The sequence below is a fragment of the Aquila chrysaetos genome, chromosome 2, assembly GCF_900496995.4.
Source record: "Aquila chrysaetos chrysaetos chromosome 2, bAquChr1.4, whole genome shotgun sequence".
NCBI lineage: Eukaryota > Metazoa > Chordata > Aves > Accipitriformes > Accipitridae > Aquila > Aquila chrysaetos.
In genome coordinates, this window is record NC_044005.1 from 4,712,412 (window position 1) to 4,727,651 (window position 15,240).

The 15,240-nt window shown below is 50.8% G+C and overlaps 1 protein-coding gene across 6 annotated transcripts in view; it reads left to right on the plus strand.

Annotated features, from left to right (window-relative positions):
• SAMD4A (sterile alpha motif domain containing 4A) overlaps positions 1-15,240 on the plus strand; it is a 107,434-nt gene that overhangs the window by 75,965 nt on the left and 16,229 nt on the right. For 4 of the 6 annotated variants that reach the window (XR_003926135.2, XM_030033973.1, XM_030033963.2 and 1 more), the window contains exons 4-6: positions 7,664-7,927; positions 13,166-13,275; positions 13,936-14,022. Coding sequence is in view for 5 of the 6 variants with exons in the window: in XM_030033973.1 (XP_029889833.1) it covers positions 7,664-7,927; positions 13,166-13,275; positions 13,936-14,022 (461 nt within the window). In the remaining variant the exon portion in view is untranslated. The remainder of the gene's footprint in view (positions 1-7,663; positions 7,928-13,165; positions 13,276-13,935; positions 14,023-15,240) is intronic. The other 2 variants (XM_030033987.2, XM_030033998.2) reach the window with 1 other exon arrangement.

A 15,240-nucleotide genomic window follows, 5' to 3' on the forward strand; every position in this document is an offset into this window, starting at 1 on the left:
TGCAAGACGCACGTTGTCCTCCTGTATTTTGTCACTCCTAAAGGCGCTCTGTCTCCCTGCCCTCACTCCACAGATTCTTAATGACTCTTTAGGGATTATTAGATCCCAATCTCGTGGGGCAATTCCAGGGGTTTCGCATTCAGCCCTTCCACTCGACTGGCTTAAGACCCTTTTCTTACTCCCAGTTTCCCACAGGTTGCATATTGCTATGTAAAGGATGTACGTCTTCCAGCTTGGCCTCCAGAAGTGACTGTAACTGATGGAGGGGTTTCTCCATCTGAAGTGGAACGTGTGGTAGAAGCTGACGCTGTCAGCGGTCTCAGCAGGCAGATGCTCCTCAGACCAGGGATCTTATTAGCAGCTGATGGAGGCAGTGGGGAGCGCTGGCTGCTGCTTCAGCCGAGCAGATGCTTTTGGACATCTCTTCTGGGTGGAAAAGGACCGTAGGAAGGAGAGTTTCTGCATCCCAGTGCCATTTATCTGGCTTGATTCGCGAGCAGGGGAGGAATTTCCCCCGGGAGCCCCTAGCAAAAAATCAGTGAATTCTGGGATAATTATGGAGGCTCGGTTCAGCACAGCAGCGTTGTTCTTAACGGACTGGGATTCCCCAGGGGCGAACACTGGGTTTTTTGTGGTTTGTGTATAAATGTATTGAGAGGAACCACATTTATTGGCCTGGAGGTCAGGGTGTTTCGTTTACCCAGAAAGCAGCATCGTTTAGGGCAGCGCCTTCTTGCAACGCGCCTCTAATCCTCCACCCTCAACCCCGATTCCCACCTCCCCCAGCCGTCATTTCGTGCATCCTTTTGTCTGCGAGTTAAATCGCGGTCGGGATGCACTCCTGGTCTCTCTTGCTCCCACCTTGCTGGATGCTTTGGTGGGAAGCCCCACGCAAGGACCTCGAAAGCAGCTCCCCAGCTCCTGCTCCTCGGTGAGACGAGCTGGGCTTCCTTCCCGAAACGCATCCCGTCGGATTGCTGAAGCCACCGAGAGCTGCGTTTACACGTCTTTAGATGCAGCCCCGCTCCTTCTGCCACGCAAATGAGTAAATAACAAGAACAGCAATTCCTGCCGGAGCCAAACAGTGGATCCACGCGTGCTCGTGCCGTGCAGGGGCTCACGAAATCCCCTGCGGTCAGCAGAGACGTCCCCTTCCCCGGCTGAGCCTGGATGGGGCCTCGCATGTGCTGCTCGGAGAAAGCAGCAACAAACGGGTTATTGTTTCTCTGTCCAGTTTCTTGAACAGGAAACTGTGTCTAAAAACGTCATTTTTTTAAAAAAAGTTTGCTTGAGAGGCTTTTCTGCAGTCTGTGCTTCTTCCTAATTTCTCTGCTTGAGGCAGCACTCTGCTTGTATCTTTTTTTTTTTTCTTTCTAACATACACAACTACCCGGTGGCTGCTTGAATTTAGGACCCTTGGTTTCACCCCCCTCCTTGGCTTATATCAGCGCCTGATTCAGAAGCGAGGACATGGTTTATCCGGCACCGTACGAACACAGTTAAAGTCACAGCCACAAAACCCAGGGAGGAAAAAAAAAAAAAAAAAAAAAATAAAGGCACAAAGAAAAGGCTCCAAGGGTTAGGGGATGTTGAGCCGAAAAATGTTCCATCAGGTTCTGCTTCGGCCACGCTGGAGCTGCCTGCGGCGGCGTGGAGAGCGGGTGAATGAGGTGCCCAGGAAGGAGGCTGGGTGCCAGCCGGGCAGCGTGACCCACCGGCGGCTGTTTCCAAGGGTCCTCGGGACAAAAACGCTGGAAAAGCCGCGAGCGTTGGTCTGCCAGCGTGGGGGAGCCTTCCTGGAGGGGACGATGCTTCGTGAGCGGGGTAGCAAAGGGGAGGCGGAGGAGAGGACCGAGCTGAACTTGGCGGTTGCTGTGCAAGGGGAATTGCGGGAGCTGCTCGGTATTTCGCCTCCGGGCTGCGCGAGAGACCGTGTGGCCTCGGTGGATTAAAAAACGTCCCCGCTTTCTATAGCAAATTGGGGTCAAGCTGCTGCTCCAGCTACCTACAGACCAGAAAAGGAATTGTACACGATCGGACGCTGCCTGAGGATGCACCATAACCAGCTCTGCAGCCAAGAAGTGCCATTTTTAGACTAAAAAAAAAAAAACCCATCTCCCAAAGAGTTCAGCATGCACCTTGCAGCACCTTTTCCTTTCCCCAGCCGCGGGGAGGACGTTGTTCTGAATTGTAATCTGCTGTGTGGACGATGCGCTGGGATAAGGGGTTGTGAGGTTGTTGTGAAGGTCCTCTGGGTGTTAGGGACACGGCGGGGACGGTGCAGCGTGGAGGGCATGCCGGGACCGGGAACGCTCCTCTGTACCCAGCAATGGATCTGGCCGTCGGTGGGAATGCTCACATCAGCCCCACGTGCATCTCGTCGAGGACTTTTGCAGCGCTTTAAGCCAGATTTAATGAAGGGTGCGTTGGGGCAGAGGGAGGGGCGAGCGCCTCGTCAGCCGTCGCACGCCGTGTGGAGGAAGGTCTGCCTGCAGAGCCCAATTCCTCAGCTCTAATTACAGGAATGGGTGGCTTTTCCCTTCTCAGGCTGAAAAATTGGCCCGAAACCCTGAGAAACCACAACACAAATGTCTGACGCTGTTCCACATGGTCTTCAGCGAACAAAAACCCTCTTGAAATTAGCCCTTGCCTACCAAAATAGGCAACACCACTTCAGAAAGGAAGAGGAAAAAAAAAAAAAAAACCAAAACAAAACTAAACCCAGGGCTTCACGGGGAAAGCGCTTGCAGCCTCAGAGTTTCTATAAGCACGTTGTCGTGCCTGCCAGCCCAGCCAGCGTTTGGTCCGTGGTAAAGCCAGTTTTGCCCGGGGAGGTGGTGGTCCCGCAGGGATGCTCCTCGCTGCTCCGTCCCTGCGGCAGCGTGGTCTGCAGCCGCCTCCTGCGATGGGGAGCCCAGCACACCGGGATGGTTGCATCGTCACCATCACTCCTTCTCCATCCTCTTTTTTTTTTTTTTTTCCCCCGTGGGGAACATTAAGCCGAGCTTGGTTTGAAGCCTGAGAGCGCTTCGGCAACACTTCATACGCCTCAGCGCCGTTAGCTCCAGGTTATTTATCACATTTTTTCCCTAGGATGCAAAACATCCCAAGCTCATCTCAAAGGCCTTATATTTACCAGCATCTGCTGGGTTGCAGCTGACCCCGATCTGGAGGCCACGAGGAGCTTTCTTGCAAGGAAACACGTCTGGCGTGGGCTGAGCACAAGCCCTACGGCCGTTCAGAGCCGCGGTGGCCGAGCAAAGAGGCGATTCCAGCCTGCTTATCGCTGGGAAGACCGTCATCTTCTCTGGTCCCCATCCCATCGGATACCCACGTGGAAGGAGCCGGAGCAGGCGGTGCCTTTGCAGAGTGACTGGTGGGTCCCTGGGGAGCGGATGGCTCTTGCATCGCCTAAAAGAGCCTGCGCCTGGCAGGAAAACACTTCTAAACCAGAAGTGGGTCACGCTTACAAGTTGTAGGGGATCCGTGTGCCAGCGTGGCTTGCATTTCGGAGCGGTGGTTTCCTCTCTTTGTTCATCCGGCTCGCACCGCCGCGGCGCTCAGAAAGGCAGGCGTGCCTCTGGCCACCTCCTGGAATCTTATCTTACCCTAGAAGAATATATTAGATTTCCTTTTTAAATTAAAGCTTAATATTTTTGTAATAAAAAAAAAAAAAAAGAGGCTTGAGTGCAAGGTTATAAACTCACACTCGGTTTTCTTCGGCTGAAGTTAAAGCACGCGTGGACCATTTATTTTAGCAAGAGACTGAATGAGTGGCTTGTCCCAGCTCGGCCGTCGGCAGCCCTGGGTTCACCTTGGACCATCCGAAAAGCACACAGGATTGTCAAAAGCAGGGAAGGACCTACAGTAAACCGACACTTTGAAAATCATGAGCTACATCCTCTATTTCAAGAAACTGAGGACAAGAACACAAGCGGCAGCATTAATAAATATGCACATTTATTAATCCCCTTTCTGAGGGTTACAAATTAAAAGAGGGAGAGGTGTGTGCACGCCAGGCAGGTGCCATCCCGGGGTTCTCAGCATTTTTGAGCCTGAGTGCTGATGGAAACTGGTAAGAGGGTTTGCAAGAAACCGTGTTGCTCACCGGTGTCTGTGACAGCCAGAAGGGCTTAAGCAGAGCCTAGCTAGGCAAGTGCTAAGAGCTCTTAAATAATCTCTATCTGGTACCAGGTTTAGCTGGGCTGGTTTCAAAGAGCTGGTGAGTTTTTCTGCTTGTAGCATCCTTTGCAGAGGAATTAACCCTACCCCATCTTGTGAAGTTGTGTGAATTGACTCACAGTTCAGTAAAAATGCTTGTGGTTTAGTAAAACATGGTCTGTTGGACTCCAGCGTTGCGTTATCTCAGGGAAAGAAGTGGAACTAATTTTTATATGTTGCACTGGATGATTTCTAATTGTTCCTGGCCATCCTGTGGAGTTCATTATTTCTCCTCCAGCCGACACCGGCTTCTAATTAGGGGACATAAAATTAAGATGGAAGAGCAGCAGTTTGCAAGGGTATTGCTGCTCAGGAAGGAAGCTGGGCTGGATTTAAGCCAAAAATAGCCTCTCATTTGCAAGATTTTGGTGGGCAGAGGATGGCTTAAACGCTGCAGGGTACCAGCTGCTGCCTACACCCTGTAAGAGGGAGGACTAACAGAGCAGCCCTTCGCCTCCTAAAAAGGGGCAATTAGCTCCCGTCTTCCTTGCCTGTTCCCCTCCATCTCTCGTTCATTCAAGGGGCGCAAATATTTCCTAAACCAGAGTTTTTCCCACAACAAATTCGGGGTGGCTTCTGTCACCCCGGCCGTGCGACCGCGGCTGGGGGCAGCGGGCACAGGAGGGGCTCTGGGCAGTGCCGCTGTGATGCTGAGCCCTGGTGATGCATTTCAACGGATTCATCAGGTTTTTTCCCATATTTCCCCCCGTAATTATTTTTTTTTTAATGCTAAATATTATTTCTTTTCTCCTGGGAGGGTGATGTGACATCTACAGAGCCCCCTTATGGTGCTGCTTTTGGGGTGCAATCACAAAGCCAAGAGCTGGAATAGCTTGGCCAAGACCTTCTTAAATCCATCTATTTCCCCATCAGGATGCATCACAACTTTAGGAAATATAAGACTGCTCTGAAAACAATCCCGGGTCCTCATTGACATCCTTTTCTGGCAGGAGACTTCTGGAAGATGTTTCTACAGCTATTTAATGGGAGGGGAACAAATTCTTCACCATAAGCCATCCCCTTGCTTCCCTGCGCGGTGTTTGTACTATGTGCTGGTAGAAGAAAATGCTTTCAGAAATGGGAACAATTTAGACGTTGCAGAAATCCGCAGGTTTTTGGCCTCATCCATCAGCTGCGTGTGGCACCAGCTGCTTTTTACAGGTGCTTAATAAAAGCAAACAAGGTCTGGTGTTTTTCTCTCCCCTCCTTTTATAACCCCACTACTTGCTCATTTTCATTCCACTTCTGGTCAGCAGGGATGGCTTTGATGGTGGGTTTTCCTCCGGGCTTTAGCTGGGAATTAAACTTTTACAGCACAGTACAACTGGCTGGGGGTTTTCCACCAAGACTCATTTATTTTTGGAAATAACAAATGATGAGCCGGAGGAGTGGTTTTGATGAATTCCTGCCAGTGGAAAAAGGGGGTTAGGGAGATTTGGTGCTTTAGGAGGAAAAGCAGCGAGAGCGATGAATTTCCCCCGGGTTTTGTACAGAGTTAAGAAATTTGATTTTGAAAGAAAAATTGAAAAGTTTTTGCTTTAGTTTCATATGGGCTGAAAGGTCATCTTAACCCCTCTGCCCGCAGGTTTCCCTGGAGCAGAAAAACTGCTTTTCATATCATCTACCCCGCAATGAAGCTTACAGCCACTAATTTTGAGAAATTAGTGTCTTTCTGCAGAATTTGCTCTTGTCTCTAGAAATGAATCCTTTGTTAACAGACCAGTGCAGATGTTTTGTTAGCCGTCACGATGTGAACCCCACACCTGTACCCAAGGGCACACTGAAAATAGCAGCGTTGGCTTGGGTTTGCTGCAAACCAAAAAGGACCTTCCCGTAGCGCTGGATCCAGAACTTGTCCCGGTTATCCCAGCAGGTGATGAGACACGGCTCGGCTGAGCGACGGCTGAATCCAGAGATTTTTTTGGTCTCAGTTATCAGGAAACAGCCCCCATGAAGTTCAACTAATTTCATTGAGAGTAACTGCAATAAAACATTAAACAAGTGTTTTACATCCTAAGTCCGTAGATTAAAATACATTAGCTGCATTTGGGGTTTAACCAGCAGTTCAGTGACTTTGTGAGTGATGGAATTTGAATTTTGTTAAGCCAACAGACCAATCTTTTCATATATTTTTCATTACAGGAAACAAAGATAGTTCGTCCATATCCATCTTTTCCTCTAAATACCTTGTATTACCCCTACTAACTAACAGACCCGAGAAAAAGATACCTAAATCTTTAAGGAGATAACTAAAAATGAATGAGATGGTATGGAAGAAGAGCAGTGAAAAATGGAGACTATTCAGTAAAAATTTTATTTAAAAATCTATTCAAGTTACAACACTTCTACCAAAAAGTGTCAGAAAATCTATGATTTGGGGTTTTTTAATACTTTAGCCTACATAAGGCATATTTCTGTACTTGACTGAAAGGCAAGTAAATACCTACCCCCTGTAAAGCCTTTCTGGAGAAATAACTCCAAATCACAGGAGTTGGTGCATCGCTCTTTTCCTAGCGGTGTTAAAAGTTATTTGTTAAAAACAAATTGAACTTGGTGGTATCAACATTTCAGCCAGGAAATACAAACCCATCTACAACTGGGAAGGAAAAACAAATCCAAACCTTTCCAAAGATCATTTTTGGGGGGATTCAGCCTCACCTCTTTGTCATAGGTGTATTTTCACCGTTGCTTTGGGTGTTTGCTTTTGTGGAGGGTTAAAAGGCACGTGCTTGGAAGCGCCCCCGATGGGCAGCTGAGCTGGGATGCTCTCGTTGCTGTTGATAGCTCAACTAAATGCAAGATCTTAGTAGGACTCAACGGGGCTTAGACATTTCTATGGGTGACAAGTACCTCCGCGATGACGTTAGGCAGATGTGTAAACGCTCGTGCTTCGGGGCACAAGCCAAGTCCTAACCCAAAGGGAGAGACAGAGAAGCTGCCCCTGGGTCTGTGTGAGGACATTCCCATCCTGGGGATTTTTATGCCTTTCCCAGAAAGATACGGGTCCGGATGATTCTAGCGGGGCAAGTTTCATGGCGAGAGGCAGCAGCCAAGCACCCGGCGCGGTCGCGCGCTCAGGTTTGCTGTCGGTACGTGACTCTGCGCGGGGAAAACCTCCAGAGCTGCTCGATTTTTTTTTGATTTTTTTTTTTTTTTCCTAGAGGTGCAATCCACGCAACGCCTTTCCTTAAGCAACCCGACATAGCTCATGTAACCCCCATCTCCTTGCAGGTACTCCCATCCCCTTTGCTTCCCGGGAGGCAAAGCGAAGAGCTCAGGGTAGGGTCCAGCTAGCCGCGGGCACTGCAAAGCCATCAGCAAGGCACTGTGGCCGACCACCACGCATTTTATAATTTCATTTAATTTTTTTTTCGGGGGACTCTGCTGCATCCCGGGCCGCGAGGGGGGAATAACCTCTTTGATTTTATTTTTTTTTTTTCAGTTCTCTCAGGCCAGACACACCACAGCCCTTTGAAACGCTCTGTGTCCCTTACCCCACCCATGAATGTGCCAAACCAACCTCTAGGACATGGATGGATGTCTCATGAGGACTTACGAGCTAGAGGACCCCAGTGCATCCCTTCCGATCATGCCCCCCTGTCTCCACAAAGCAGTGTAGCCTCTTCGGGAAGTGGTGGGAGTGAACATTTAGAAGATCAGCCTTCCGCTCGTAACACATTCCAGGAGGAAGGGAGTGGGATGAAAGGTGAGTGAAAAACCAGATGCCTCCCCCTCCCCATCCCCAGCACCCAGAGGCAGGAGGGGAAAAGCCTTTTTCCCGGCAGCGCGGGGCTCGGTCGGCGGTTTTGGGCGAGAGTCCTCGTAACCAAACGGGGCCTTACGGCGTTTCTTCCCGGCTTAGGAATTTAGGTTTAGGGGGATAAGTTAGGTTTTCTTTGAAGCAGCGGCTGGTCCTGATCTGACATCTTACAGTTGGGTGCCGGTGGGCTGGTTTTGCCCCAAAATCCTGCAAGCTGCCAGCTTTCCAAAAAGCTGGATTTTTTCCATAGCCTGGGGCTTTTGGCTGCAAGTTGTGCTCTTTTCTCTCTCTTTTTTATTACGGTGAAAAGTAGCTTAGCGTAAGTTTAGCAAGCCACGTCTGATTTACCGTTGCGGTGTTTGGTACCCACCAAGTGTTTGGGGAAGTTTCGGCTTAGGATACTTGTTTGCAGCGAATTTATCCTGTGTATTTCAGTTGTTTTTCCCATTACGCCTGCATTTCACAGAGACTCTAAGCAATAAATGTATGTGATCCTGTTGGTAAACAAGGCAGAAACGAAACCCTATTGCTGCAGTCAAAGATGGAGCGCAAACTTCAGGCTGTAGCGGAATAAATAGGTAAAAACTGGGCAAACACACAGGCTGTATATTCCTGTGAACAGACAAGATGACTGAAAATGAACCCGCAGCTATCAGAGACTGATTTAAACAACTGCAGTTTTCAGTAATGCAAAGCAACTGAACTGGGTAAAGACCAAAGATGTATCAGAATAAGGGAATAATCGTATTTTTGAAATAGTCACAAGGTCTGATTTTATTCTGATTACAGACAAATCTAGATACGTATAAATCTCTGTAATGTGGAACCGCGTTTGACTTGGCACTGTATGACTTAGATGTGCGTGAAACAAGCCGGCGGGCGGGCGGGCAGGCTCGGAAGGGTCACCACGAGCACGTCGAAGACTAAGCTGCGATCAGCGTGAAGGGTCCCCAAGGCTTTCCATGCCTGGGGCCGCATCCTGCAGTCTGTCAGGCCAGGGAGACCCTCGTTGGGAGCAAGCGGTGCAGAGGGGTCTGTTTAACACTTAAATGTTTCTCCGGGTTTCTGCCGTGGAGCTGGCAGGGAGACCGTGGGGAGCTCGGCTCCCCGTCATCCACAGCCGCAGCTCCGGGACCCGCGTGGGTAGAAACTTCCCCGTGCAACGCAATCGATCCGTACGGCCGAATCCGCAAAACCCAAAGGCGCTGTTGCCCAGGCTGTCGATAATCAATTAAATAAACTCCACATATTACGACGGCCCGTCGGAGCTGCGTGCAGCCCCCCCGGGGGGAGGTGGCTGCCCTTCCTCGGGCCGTCCCTTCCCGGGCGTCCTCCTTCTCTGGAAGCAGGTTTGCAAACATCTAAACCTGATTCCCTCCATTGCTGAGTCAGCCAGTTTGCTTTTGTCCCGCTGTCCGGGGACGTGCGAAACAGATGTCTGCAGCCTCCGGTCTCTACGACTGTCGTGTCCTTCCCCCCCCTCCGCTGTATTTTCTTCAGACTGAAGCAATCCAGTTTCTTCCCAGATGGTGTTTTCTAAACTTGGGGTTGTTGTCGCTTCTCCCCGCCGGCTTTTTTCCAGAAAGTCCATATTTTATTGAAGGTGTGTTGCCCGAAACCGGACTCGGGAGCAGAGCAGAGACTTGCTTGCCGTACAGCCAGCGTTCCTGTGGCTGTATAGCTCATCGTCCTCAAATAACACACCGCTGAGGGCTGCCTGTGACCCATTGTATCCCCACAGCTTTCCTGCAAAAAAAAAATGTACTGCCCGTTCCCTGCCCTCGCTTCGTGCCGTTTCTTGTTCCTACAGAAACGCACAACTTTGTGCATTTTTATTGGGTTGCATCTTATTTCATCCAGACCGGTTGCTCCGTTTGCCAAGTCCCTTCTCTGAATTGCAGCCACGTCTCCCCGAGCGCCTGCAGGCTCTTGTGGCTCGATGTCGCCCGTGCCTCTGGTCAGCTTGCTCCTTCTTTAACACCCTCCGGGGCATCCAGGAGGATAGAGGGCAAAACAGAACCACAACAGACCCCCATCCAACGTGGCTTAGCAGTTCATCTCCCCCAATGTCCCCTATTTCTCTCTTTTCCATCTATCTTCATGCTAAAGGGAAAGTGCCCTTTGCCTTTTTCCTGACCCCTGGGTTCTCCAGGGGGAAACACGGACACTTTGTTCCCTGCAGAGCCCGTCCATCTGTCCGTCCATCTCTTCTCGGGGCACAGCTCGGGGTGCACCGGGTTTGGGTAGAGCTGAGGGTTTCTGCTGCGAGTACGTCCATGGCTTAGCATGGTGTGCCATAAGGGCACTTCTGAAGATGTCCTGTGTATATATTGGCCTTTTTATATATATATATATATATATATATATATATGGCAGAGTGAATTGTTTTCCTTCTAAATTTCCATGCCGGTACCCAGATATACACGTGCCAGCCCAACTCCGGCGTTTAAAGCCTGTAGGTGACAATGTCAGTGAGCAGCGTGGAAGTCCTCGCTTTGCTGCTCACGTCAGGCATGGCGTTTCTGACAGCCGTGCCATGACTTCGCAATTAGCTCCCGGTAATCGGTGATTAAAGCGTAGCTCCGCGGGCAGGCAGCTCACTGCTCCGTGGGGAGCGTTAGGAAATTTGACTTTCCAAGGACTACGAAATCGCCTTAGATGACCTTGCACCTCCCGGTTGCCTCTTCCCCGAGGGAAGGGGGAAAGCCCCACCACCGTTCCTCTGTGTGCTGGGGTGGTTCCTTCTCCCCAGCCCGCTCCCAGGATTGCCATCCCGCTGGCAAAGGGGCTCTGGGACCATCGTAGCTCCCCAAAATTAGGAGGTGGTCCAGGGAGGCTTGAGGCAAAGGGAAGGAAGAGCTGCTTCTGCACTCTGACCCTCTGCAAAGGTTGGAGATGGGTTTTCTGCAGGGTTTAATGTCTAATGAAGTCGCAGCTCTCTTCTGAAAATATCTCCATGGGCTTCGCCATCGGCACAGACGTGTGCCAAAGACGTGTCCCCAGGGGACGCGGGATCAGGTAATCAGGTAGACTTTTATTCTGTCGTCACTAAAATGGCATGGTGGTGTGTTAAAATGAAGTTGAGATTTGAGCCTGCCAGTCCCGTGCTGGAAACAGAGGGCTTTCTGCTAACAGCTTTTAATTTTTTTAAACAGAAGATTGGTTTGAGAGGCCTCTGGTAGCGGTTTTTAGGACTGTTGTATGTTGGGACTTCTGGAAAACGGCAGAGTTCAGCTGGTCCATGCTCAGTAACTGCTTTGCCCCCATGTTTGGTGTGGGGTTGATCTCCTTCTGTGCAGCATTTGAGGAATTTCATTGAAACACGAATCCTGATGTGTGTCAGAGGACGGGGAGTGTGAGCAAAACGCAGCATTTTGGGGCCGTTTGCATCCTCTGCTTGGATGCGAGCGGGGTTTGGGGTCAGCCCGGGCAGTGGGCAGCAGGAGACTTGTGGCAGATGTAAGAATTGCCTTAGGGGACCAAACCAGAGGTCCAGCTTGCCCTGTCCCCTCCAGCGACGAGGTGTTAGTTTGGGAAGAGCTCTGTGACGATCCTTGACTTGCATCTGCCACTCAGCAACATGGGGCTTTCTGGATGCACCAGGGGATGTCCCCAGCAGTGGGACTGTCCTCCTCGCATCATCTCATCACGTTCCAAAGCAAGTCTGGCCTCACACTTTGCGGTCGGATCGGCCTAGAAAACCTTTGAGGTTGGCTACGTCAGCGAAGGTTATTGGATGTGGCCGTGGAGGTTGTCCTCACGCTGGCCTTGGGGATGGTGAGCAGAGCGCCAGCAAGCCCCAGCCCGGCAGCAGAAGCACACAGCGGGTAGAAATCCCTCCCGAAAACGGTGCGAGCCCCCATTCCTCCTCCTCCTCCCTCGGCGGAGGGAGGTTGGGCAGAGGAACCATCGGGGTAGCCTCACCGCCAGCCATCGCTCCTTCCCCTCGGGCTCTCCTGCGCCGTCAGCCCCTGCCTGCTCTGGGACGTGGGGTCCACCACCCACTCCACACGTACCCCGTACACCGATGATGAGATCGGGAATGATCAAAGAGAGGGGAGGTGTTGCCGTTAATTTGTATTTAGCCCCAAAAGAGACATTTCGTGAGCCCCCACCTGCTCTCTCCATTCAAGGTGTGGGGTTTGGGGCTGAAACACTGGGTTTTCGTTGTTACTGCACCCCGCGTGGGTTGAGACGGGGTTCCCGGGTGGTGGGGAAGGGGACAAGGACTAATGGACGAGGGTATTGCTGGGAGCGGAGCGCGTGAGCTCGGTAGGCTAAGGCAGAGCTATTGTCGGGTTGTAGGTGCTAAATAAAGCAGGTCCCGATTTGGCACAGCATTTGAAGCCTTTAGGATGCAAAGCAAAAGCGTCATCACGGGCATGGTGTTGTGCTGCAGCATGGATATCTGCAGGGCCCCCCCCCCGCCTTGTGGGGTGTCACCACAGGCCCCCCCAAACCTGCGAACCCCCGAGTTGCATGTTGCAGAGGAAGGATTCCCCTCCTGGGTCCCTCCCTGTGAAACCACATTGGTGTCAGGAGAATAAAAGTATTTTTGGGTACCCATCCAGCCAGGCACAGAGGTGCTACGCTGCAGATGACGACTGGGAAGGAAGAAGTCATTTCAGTTAGTGCATTTTGAGGTCCCAAGTCACGCTTCTGAAAGAGGTTGTGGGACCATCTTTGATGGCACATCATTTTTCCATGCTCAAAAAAAAGATCTCTTTATTTCTCTTTAAGCATCATTCAAATTTTCAGCACATACCATCTTCCCTCACACCATAAATCAGTGTCTGCCATCTGCAGAACAGCCATTTGCTCGTCCTAAGCTCAACCACACCATTAGCTTCGGCGGTTCCCACGTTCCTGGGAAAAGGGCAGCGAGGAGCTTGGCGTGCAGTGGTACGACACCAGCTCCCCGTGGGCTAATCCCCAGCGTCTCAGCCACAGAAACCAAACCTCTGAGGATGTGTCCTCATCCAGGGGCTGGTTCCTCCCACCATCCATATCCATAGCACTATGTCCTCCGAAAGGTCCGTGAAGTTCAGTAAGGTGTCTGAAGCACCGGTGGGGTGGTGGACGGCACCTAATCAACTCCTCGTGTTGCTGTTGATGCTGTTGCGCGCGGTTAAGCGGTGTCGTGAACTCAACGGGAGCTCTTACCTCCTTACCTTTGTGCTGCAGATGTCCCAGCCTGGCTGAAGAGCCTCCGGCTGCACAAGTACGCCGCTCTCTTCTCGCAGATGACGTACGAGGAGATGATGGCCCTCACCGAATGCCAGCTCGAGGCACAAGTACGTCCCACATCAGTCGTAAAGCAAACCAGCCGCGGTCCCGACGCTTGGGCAGTCGGTCGATGAGATGCCTCCAAGGCCTTTTCGTGTCTTCACGTGGAAGGCGTTTTGCCCGCAGGTGGTTGGGAAGCAAACAGAGAAAGGAAAACTGGGTCTCGGGGAGTGAAAAAAAACCCACATTGTACCTGAAAAAGGCCTTGTCCCAGATTTCTTGCTGGAGTCCCAGCATGAAAGTCCCATCACTGGGAGCTGCGCTTGGGTTTTTTTCCAGTTGGGATTAAGTTCTGGAGTTTCAGGGACGCAGTCTGCCGTACCCAACTCCTTTAAGGTCAGTGGGGCTTTGGTGGCCAAGTGCCTTGTTAACCTTTGAAAAGGTTCCCGCTTTGAGATTTACCTCAGCGTTATCCTCGGGATGAAGAGGGCCGGTCAGCACCTTTGCTTTCACTGTGTGAGATGTACCGGGGAGGGACAGACTAGCTAGAAATCTCTATATTCAGCAAGCCTCTAAGTGATTTTCTATGATGTCCCCCGCTAATCCCTGCATGCACTCAGAAATTTGATTAATTTATAGCAGCCCTTTTTGTTTAGGGGAGGAAGGATTTGGGTTGACCTGGCTGTCCTGTGGAAATGTTAATGTCAGGTTTCGTGCTGTTTTTGCAGAACGTTACCAAAGGCGCAAGACACAAAATAGTCATCAGTATCCAAAAGCTAAAAGAAAGACAAAACCTGCTCAAATCTTTAGAAAGAGTAAGTAATCACAACCACTTTTGTATTTCTTGTTTTTCAAGAAGCGAGGAATTAATTTTGGGGTGAAGCACCCTTCAGTTACACATGTTGTTGGGATCCTTTGCAGAGAAATCTGTTGTTGGCTTGGCTGCATCTGAATGATGTCTCAAACACTTCTGCACCAGCTGCAAGGTTTTATTTGGGGCTATATTTTGCAGAGTGAGTCCTGATCCGTCTCCGGCACTCGGGCAGCTGGGATGGATATGCCCTGCAGGACTGGTACAAGCCCTGGCCAGCTCCAGGGTGCTCAGAAACACCTGAGCTTTGAGTGATGGAGGGCACCATCCCAGCGACACTGGTGGAAGGTGGTCACCCATCTGCTGAACCGTGGTGCAACAGCCGTCGTGGTCCTCTCTGCCGCTGGAGAACCAGCTGGGCAGAGCCTTTAACCCCTGGTTATCCCTCGCCCACTCGCTTATCTCTGCCTTCTTGATGCCACTGTCCCTCTCATGAGACCCTTCTGTGCGCGGGGTCAGCGCGTGGACCCCCGAGCCCTGCCCCTACCTCTCCGTCCCCAAAAAGAGATGGGATTTCCCGGTGTCCGTCAGGTCGAGGGCCACTGCGCTTCTCTGGAGCATCAGATGGGTAACCTGTCCCCAGATAAAAAGGCAGACACCCACGTCAGTGCCTGAACAACATCTTGAATTTCCAAGGAGAACAAACAGAAACTTCTTTGTCACTTCAATAAAAGCTTAATCTCTGCAGAAATGGCTGTCGGAGAAGCAGCAGCACCACAGACTTGCTGGGAGCAGCTCACCCAACCTCTCACTATTTATTATCGCAATATTATATTATATTTAATTGCACCATCTTCAAACAGCAACTTGCAGAGCCTCCCACTAGGGGCTTTTAAATACTCGTGTGGTGTGTTGCTGTTTATTGGTGTTTTCGTTAGCTCACTGCTTCACTATTTATTTATAATATGGGCTGGTACTCAGAGTATGGCAGGAGCTAATAAAGCCATATTTACCTCCGTATATCGATAATAACTATTAAATCCAAGAGACAGCCGGCTGGATTGAGCTTGCTTTGGCGATGTGTTTTCCAGATGATTACACAGCCTCTTCCCCCGCTTTTCCGCCTGGGTTTTGAAATATGGTATTGATTGACTGGCATGGTGCGAGAGCTTAAGCCCAGTTCAGCTGACACAACCAGCCACGCACGCTGTAAAATACAGGC